The sequence below is a fragment of the Poecilia reticulata genome, linkage group LG8 (genome assembly GCF_000633615.1).
Source record: "Poecilia reticulata strain Guanapo linkage group LG8, Guppy_female_1.0+MT, whole genome shotgun sequence".
Taxonomy (NCBI): domain Eukaryota; kingdom Metazoa; phylum Chordata; class Actinopteri; order Cyprinodontiformes; family Poeciliidae; genus Poecilia; species Poecilia reticulata.
In genome coordinates, this window is record NC_024338.1 from 10144890 (window position 1) to 10153577 (window position 8688).

Genomic DNA, 8688 nt, shown 5'->3' on the forward strand with positions numbered 1-8688 from the left:
ATGAAAAGATTGGGTTTTATTTGTGCTCTGTATTCCCTGAACGAAACTTTATTATCTGGTATGTCTCGACCAGTGTAGAGATATTTTTCTTTTTGCAATTCTTCTCTACAAAGTAGCTCAAAGTAAAGTCAAAATTACCTGTGAACGTCAACTATTAAGTGTGGCTTCAGATTCTCGGCTGGATTATGTCTGGACTTTGACTGGGCCGTTTGACCACATCACATTACTTTTATCTAAATGATGCTGCTGTAGCTGAAATGTTTTTTACATTTCATTGATGAGCCTCATCATTCTGAATCAAAACAGAAACCACGCGACCAATCACCCCTCCTCCACCTCCTGAAACACAAACAGTAGCCAGATGCTAATAAATAATTTATAAATAGGCACTTAAACCTTCTAAGAGGAGATTTTGTCCAAACTTTTTTTTTATGCCTCATCCATAGCCACACGAGCAAAACATGGAAGAAAAGTCGCATTTTGTCTTCCACTGGAGTCTTTCTAAGTGCTTCTCTGAGAAATTTGAAGTCCACTCATGTCAAATCTCCACAGATAGTTTCAGAAAATAGGAAGAAGTCTGATTTTGTTTTCCTTTGCAGTAAAGTAAAAGTTAAAGCACTTTTCTTCTTTGCTCCAGGTAGATCCTCAGCTAGAAGCTTCCACCTTCTGTCACTGTGGAGCCAAACAAAAGTTAGAGATAGGAGGCAAACTCTCCCATCCCCTTACGCTTATATGGGGAAATCGATGCTTTATCCTTTGTTTTTCACTTGCACATTGGATCCATGAGCCAAATCATGTGGCAAAAACAGAAATGTTTAGTCAAAAATAAAGGCTTTCCCACCAGCCAGCCTAGTTTATCCAATCCGATCGACTTGTAATCCTCCAAAGAAGGAAGTGATGGTGGCGAGAGGGAGAAATCTTACGTCCGCCACATGCTTATATACACAACACAAGAGCCTTTTGCATTATTCAAACTCTGATTACAAAGGTGCGCATGTAACGGGAGAGGAGTCAGCGCCACCGGCTCCTTCCTCTGGCTGGATTTGTGCGCACATCGAGAGGCTGTGTGTGTGGGTGTGTCTGTGCGTGTGCGTGTGTGTGTGCTGGTCAAGTGGATCTTTGGCAAAGGAAGCTCTCGAATCTCAAAGCGCTCTTTATCCGCCGAGTCGATGAGGTGGCGAGTAGAAGTGAGGCGGAAGAGCAAACAGGAAGCAAAGTGTGTGATGGAGACGAGGAGGAGGGAATGCTAAAAAAAAAAAAAAACAGTGGGAGAATAAATGCAGTAAAATAGTGTCTCCAAAATGTTTAAGTGAACATTTGCATGTCCCTAAATGGGAATCATTGCTCGGTTTTCTGCCACAGGAGACAATGAGGGACAAAATCTACAGCCCTTTGAGTGTGGAAAATGCTGTTGATGCCAGGTGAGAGAAAATAGGTGACAAGACCTGGCAGTTCACACATAAGCCCCTCCTGACTGTAGAAATTCATTTTGACTTTTTAGAGATGCTGTTGCCAAGATCCTGTACTCGCTCATCTTCCACTGGTTAACCGAGAAGATCAACGCTCAGGTGTACCCTCGCCAACACAGCCTCTCCATCTCTATTCTGGACATTTATGGGTTTGAGGTAGGCAAGTGTTGCAGATTTTGGATTCTGTTGGCGGAGAATTAAATAAAGAAACTGTCAGGAGTTTTGGCTAATTTTCCTCTGCCGAGGGCAAAGGCGGTCGTCGCAGTACGGCAGAACTGAGCTCGTTCTGTTACACAGATTTCGTGGGAAAAAACCCCCAACGTGATGACTGATCACAGGAAGTAGCAGCCTGAATTTAGCACAATAGGTCGCTTGTTTTGGATCCCGTTATCACACCAGGCAGAAGGTTTCCAGAAGCCATAAATTCAGGGCAGGCTGTGCATAACTCCCAGGTCTAAATGACCTGGAAATATTGTGTCCCGTCAGACACAATGTGATTAAAAATTCTAAACTGAAGAGTTATTACATAGATCTTTGACTTATGTATTTATTCTTTTGTCGTAACTCGTTGATATATATATTAAAAAATAGCCACACTGGTTAAGAAATCAAGGCTTTGCTAACAATTAGGATGGTTTCTTTGTAAGTAAAAGTCTCATGTTTTGTAACTAAAGGTTTTTAGATAGTCTATACAGTGTAGAATATATTACTCGACTAACTTTGCTTATTCTAAAGTGATCTCAATGTAAAAAAAAAATAAAAGATATAACGGTTTAAGGGTTTGTTCAAGTTTTGGGGAACCTGCAGCTCATTCAGCACACCGGTCAGCAGAACCGCGAGCCGCTCTCTCACTTTCCTGTGCTCAACTTTAGAGAGATCAGATCCTAAACAATCGTCTGATCGGGAAGATCACACCTGAAGACTCACCTGCTGTGTGTGTTTGTGGTGACAGGATCTGGCCTTCAACAGCTTCGAGCAGCTCTGCATTAATTATGCAAACGAGTACCTGCAGTTCTTCTTCAACAGGATCGTGTTCAGGGAAGAACTGGTGAGTCTGCGGCGCGCCTGCGGAGTGGCTCGGTTTTACACACACACGCACGCACGCACGCACACACGCGCACACACACACACACACACACACACACACACGCGCACACACACACACACACACACACACACACACAGACTCCCCAAGAAACTTGGGATCTCGCAGAAAGCAGCGACTGCATGTGCAGAGACGTAAAATGGATCCCCGTCTGAAACGTGTGTGTGTGTGTGTGTGATCGCGCTTGCAGGAGGAGTACAGCAGAGAGCAGATCCCGTGGCAGGACATCACGTTCAGTGACAACCAGCCCTGCATCGACATCATCGCCGCTAAGCCTCATGGGATACTGAGGATTCTGGACGACCAGAGCTGTTTCCCCCAGGTGAGGAGCGTCGCGCCGCCGTGTGCAAAATGTGCAAAATATACAAATGACCTTGTAAGTGTGAGTCGTGCTAATTTGTTGCCAGGCAACAGACCACACTTTTCTGCAAAAGTGTCACTATCACCACGGCCACAATCCTCTGTATGTGAAGCCAAAGATGCCGCTCCCAGAGTTCACCATCAAGCACTTTGCTGGTCGGGTCACCTACCAGGTACTCAGCCGCTCGTAGCTCATCTGGTTGATATTTCAAACCAAAATTAGGCATTTAACAAAAAAACCTTCAGCAATCAAACAACTTGAGCTTATTTTTTTTTGTCAACTCCAGACATTTTTGTTGCTTTCAATCAAACAATAACTTTCTTATAACACAAAATAAGTCATATATATAAAAGTAAAATTATGTTTCCTACAGTTATAGACCCCTACCTGAACAGTGTTTGGGTGCATTTGTTTTCAGATCTTGGGGTCAATGCTTTAAAAGTACCTTTCATTGCATTTACAGCTAAAAATCTTGCATGAAGGCCAAAAAGCGTTATTTTTTCTGAACCGGGCCGGGCTCTACTTACCAGTTAGAGAGATATTAAGACATTTGGTTGCACTAGATTGTATTTGATTAAAGAGGGCTCAATACAAATACAAGTTCCCCCTTTTAGATTCATGTTATTTTGTAAAAAAAATACCATGAACCGTGTTTTTTTGTTTTGTTTTTGTTTTTCTTACAAAATAACTGCTGTAATGGCCTACTTTGTGTTGGTTTATCACCTTTTAAAAAAGCATTAAAGTTTGAAATTGTAACGCGAAAAAAAAAAACTTGAAATGTTTAGCGGGCGTGAATACTTTCCTGTTTCTATTTTATCATTTGATAATGCCAGATGTCTCTGATTCAGGTTTATAAGTTCCTTGATAAGAACTACGATCAGGTTAGACAGGAAGTGTTGGACCTGTTCATTCAGAGCAGAAACAAGGCAAGTCCAAAAATGACGCTTAATTCAAAAGTATACTCAAAGGCCAGTTGCTGATAAGTTGAATAAAAGCCGTGTGTTTGCGTCTGTAGATGGTGTCAAGCCTGTTCCTGGCTCACGCAGACGCCATGGTTCAGCAGAGAGGAGGAGGAGGCCACATGAGGAAGAGCAGCTCGGTCACCAGGAAGTACCAGCCGCCCACCGTCAGCAGCAAGTTCCAGCAATCGCTGCTGGAACTCGTGGAAAAGATGGAGAGGTGAAGCGGACTGGCTGTCAAAAATGCCAAGGGTCAAATTAACCAAATTAGCTCTAGATTTAAAGGAAAACAAGCTTCGTGTGTGACGTTTCTATAATCTCTTCATTCTTTCATTTTCAGGTGCAACCCTTTTTTTGTCCGCTGCATCAAGCCAAATAATATGAAGGTACGCCGTCTACGTTCTGTGTGCGTTTGAGCTCTTGGCGGATTCACGTGTGAACCGGTGCGTTTGTCCAACTGTGAACAGCGGCCGGCCGTGTTTGAGGACGAGCTGGTCAGCAGCCAGCTGCGGCACTCCGGGGTCCTGGAGACCATCAGGATCCGCAGGGAGGGCTACCCGGTCAGAATGCCATTCTACGTCTTTCTCTTCAGGTATTGGACGAGAAGAACCACCGAGATGTGCCTTTAGCAGCACCTATGAGACGTTTTAACTAAACTATTTGCAAAATGTAAGAACTAACTGACGACTTGTTCAGAGACGTTAGACTTTTACGACGTCAGAAACGTCTCACAGAAGACGTGCAGCAGAAAAAGTTTGAATGACTCCTGGTTCAAAATTTAGTGGACGACAGAAAACTAGTAAAAAAAAAAACGCTGATGTGACTTTTGTTGTGTTTCATTCCCAGACGAAATGAGATGTTACTATAAACTATATATATATATAAAAAAAAAACATGTCCTTTTTATTCTCACTGTCTAAATCTAATCAGAATATTTAAGATGGACTTTTGGTAGTTTCTAATTAATTCATTTAAGTGGATTTGAGGGATAGCAGTGAATTTATTTTAAGGCAGCTCCTCACAAGCCGCCTCTTTCTGTGGCATAATGATAAAAAAAAAAAAAATAAATTAGCCAAGATATCTGGAAGGGACTTGCAGATCCCCATCGGTCTTGTTTATTCTTGGGAATAATTTCCAGATGCCAGATAATTCCACATTTATCAGATTTAGCAATTATATGCATACAGAGCTCTGGAAAAAACTAAGAGACCACTTACAATGATCAGTTTCTCTGATTTCACTTTCTATCTGTGTATGTTTGAGTAAAAGGAACATTGTTCTTTTATTCTATAAACCACTGACAATATGCAAAGATTTATTAGCAGAAAATGAGAAATGGTCAAAATTACGAAGAAGACGCAGGGCTTTCAGACCTCAAATAATGCAAAAAAAACAAGTCTGTGTTCATTTAGAAACAACAATGTCGATGTTTTAACTCTGGAAAAGTTCAGAAATCAGTATTTGGTGGAATAAACACGAGGTTTTAATGGAGTTCAGTGCAGTGGTCTCTTCTTTTTTTTTCCAGAGCTGTATAATTAGCATGAATGAGAAGGTCCAATAATCCCACCGGTCGATTTTAAAAACCCTCACCGGGGCTCCTACATTAAATTAAGTTGTGGGGTGTAGTTTTTTTATTTTGTTTTATTTTTTCCTCTCAAACTGGCAAACCTTCTCTCTCAGGTATAAATCTCTGGTTGGACTCAAACAGCCGCCTCCAGCAAATGGAGAAAACTGTGTGATTATGCTGAGCAAGCTGTGTCCCCTCCGACCCGGGGCCTTCCACATCGGGGTCACGAAGGTGAGGCGTCACCTCGACCATGTTCTCCTGCTGCACATTCATTGTGTCCATCCTTCTTTTTTTTCTGTGAGTTTACGCATTGCATTTGAAGGTGACCTTTTTGTTGTGTGTGTGTGTGTGTGTGTGTGTGTGCGTGTGTGTGTGTGCGTGTGTGTGTGTGTGTGTAAATGGCAGCTGTTCCTGAAGGAGGACGTCTACCAGCTGCTGGAGTGCAAACGAGAGCGATGCCGAGAGCTCGCTGCGCTCACGCTGCAGCGCTACGCCCGCATGTTCTTCGTCAGGAAGCGATTTGTCGAATTTCGCAACAAGATCATCGGGTTTCAGGCGCACAGCCGGGGCTACCTGCTCAGGTGAGACGTGACTTCAACATGCCAGAATACAAGACTTTGTGTATTTTTGGAACGCTAAAACTCAGGGTAACTACGGTACAATTTTGTATAAAAATGTGTTAATATATCAGAAAGGTTAGGAGGCAACTGGAAAGGTTTGTTCTTTTTTTTTATTAATTAGATCAGTTTAACTGTGACTTAAATTGTCGTTCTCCTCTGTAGGAAGCACTACGTGAAAATGAGGGAGAGTCTGGTCCGATTCCGCTCTTATGTGCGAATGTATGTCAACCGCAAACAATACATAAAGGTGCATCCACTCTCTTTTCCCACGCAGCGTCATTTGCTTTTTATGAGTTTTTATGAGCATATTTTTTTTTAGAAAACAAATGCAAAAGATTCATTTTCATATTTTGTTTGTTTGTTTTATATCCGATCGACATAAATGGAAATAAAAAGTGCGATCTGTTTCCAGATGAAGTTTGAAGCCAAGAGAAAAGCTGAAGAAGAGAGGAGGAAGAGAGAGATGGTAGGATGGATGCTCCCCTAGAACTTACATTTAAACAATATACTGTAAATATTAATAAATATGTTTTTCCCAAATATGTTTCGTAGTGCGCAGGGTAAATCTGTTCTATTTGCTTTAATTTTTGCACACACACACACAAAAACTGAACCACTCTTTCAGGAGCTGACGAAGCGCGAAGTGGTGAACGTCACTCATCTTGTGATTCCTGCAGAACTCGGCGCTCTCCTGCAGACGGCAGCAGGTGGGTAGATGTTCATCCTTCACATTAAGTGTTCGTCACATGATGAACCTACTCATAATTTATGCTCTGAGACTCTGGCAGCTCGTTATGGGTGCGTGATCAAGCTGGACGGGAGCGATAGTAGTTACTAAATAAAACAAAAAGGGGAAAAAATGTGAACTTTAATGGCGTCTTCGAAGAATCCCAAAATAACCTGTGTGGTCAGCATCCTGATGGTGCACGGAGTGTGAACTGATCTTTTTGGGCTCTCTGCGTTGCCGCAGTCAGGAGGGAGCTGCACGCAGACTGCTTGGCCCTGCTGCAGGCTCCTCACATCCAGGAAGAAGCTCAGCTCACGTTGCCCCTGGACATCAACAACCACCCGTTTTACCGCTACGTACAGGTCCACTTCAGGGTAAGACGTTCATCAACCTCCTCACAAAACGACAGCCTGATTATTAACCACAGACAGACTGCAGTCCAGTGCTAGTCAACGTCTGTCATGTTCCAGCCACAGACATCAGTGTGTTTTGGGATACAGGGATTTTAAATGAACAGACACAAAGTTTTGCATAACTCGGCCATAAAAAGCTCATGATTTTCCTTTAAACATTTCTGCTGTGGCTCTGACTGTGTGTTTAGGCTTGTTTTCACGACATTTTATTCCCAGATTACCCTGTAATTAAGCACAATCTTGATCATGATGAAATCTAAATATGTTTTATTCACCATCAAAATATGAATATTTAATATTACTGATTAAAAAGCAGATCTATTATTTAAAGCCCCCTCACCCTGCCTTACCAGGATTACTCGAACCACAAAAATAAGAATAAAAGATCATGACAACATCCAAATAAATTCAGAAACAAATAATTGAGTTCTTGATGATGGCATAGTGACGATGATGTTCCTTTCCAGGTCTGCCATGATTTCACCTTTGACCTGTGTGCTTTGTTCTTTGGTCCTCTGTATGTTCTCTGGTTTGTTCACTAATCTTTTTCATCAAATATCTGCAGTCAGAAACAAAACGGCTTCAAAAGAATGCAAAATAATTAGATTAAATTAAACTCAGTTGGACTTTATTTATTAAATTTGCAACGATGGAAGGCAATTTTTTTATTTAGTGACATAAGATTAAAATGGGCTAAAAATAATTAAATTTTAATTTGTAAAGAACGCTGAAAAAACACATTTTTGTATCTGTAAAGAAACAAAAGAAAACAGCAAAAGTTTGAGGGCTATGGATATTTCTAAAGTTGGGTCTGGTATCAAGACAATACTGGTGGAAAATCTCTCCTTTAAAGGATAAAATCTCTTTTGGATTAGTCAGATTGTGTTCAGTTCAGAGTTATAAAACTTTAACAATTTGTTGTTGCAGGATCCAAAATTTGGGATGCTAATGGTTCCTCTGGAGTTTCCTCTAACCAAAGTGGAGGACGACCTCAGGAGAGAGGCTCTGGAACTTTTCAACATGGTATTCTGACCAAAAAGAAAAATGCTTTACTATCAGAAACCCACCAGTTCACCATTTTGACTTTGTCCTGGCTTCTTCAGGTTTTGCGGTTTATGGGGGACCCTCACCTGAACGGGGCTCAGGAGAACCTGTTTGGGAATTATGTCATCCAAAGGGGGCTGACGTCTCCAGGTTTACGAGACGAGATCCTGGCTCAGGTCGTCAATCAGGTGTGGAGAAACACGAACCTCGAAAACGCAGAGAGGGGCTGGCTGCTGCTGCTGGGGTGTGTTTCCAGCTTCGCCCCTTCGCCCAAGATGGAGAAACATCTGCTGAAGTGAGAAACAAAACCCCAAAAGGTTTTATTTTCAAATAAAATGTTAAAAAAATAAAAATAAAATTTAAAATAAATGTTTTTGTTTATTTAAAATTTTCTAAATTTTTATGTTTAAAATGAAATATATA

General features: G+C 41.5%; 1 protein-coding gene across 7 annotated transcripts in view; it reads left to right on the forward strand.

The window, feature by feature from the left end:
* Positions 1–8688, forward strand: part of myo15aa (myosin XVAa) — a 47736-nt gene that overhangs the window by 16858 nt on the left and 22190 nt on the right. For all 7 annotated transcript variants that reach the window (XM_017306252.1, XM_017306246.1, XM_017306249.1 and 4 more), the window contains exons 13-29: positions 1363–1421; positions 1502–1625; positions 2422–2517; positions 2765–2896; positions 2982–3107; positions 3784–3861; positions 3951–4114; positions 4235–4280; positions 4362–4486; positions 5575–5692; positions 5867–6042; positions 6244–6328; positions 6494–6547; positions 6707–6788; positions 7052–7182; positions 8149–8244; positions 8325–8560. In XM_017306252.1, coding sequence (XP_017161741.1) covers positions 1363–1421; positions 1502–1625; positions 2422–2517; positions 2765–2896; positions 2982–3107; positions 3784–3861; positions 3951–4114; positions 4235–4280; positions 4362–4486; positions 5575–5692; positions 5867–6042; positions 6244–6328; positions 6494–6547; positions 6707–6788; positions 7052–7182; positions 8149–8244; positions 8325–8560 — 1928 coding nt within the window. The remainder of the gene's footprint in view (positions 1–1362; positions 1422–1501; positions 1626–2421; positions 2518–2764; positions 2897–2981; positions 3108–3783; positions 3862–3950; positions 4115–4234; positions 4281–4361; positions 4487–5574; positions 5693–5866; positions 6043–6243; positions 6329–6493; positions 6548–6706; positions 6789–7051; positions 7183–8148; positions 8245–8324; positions 8561–8688) is intronic.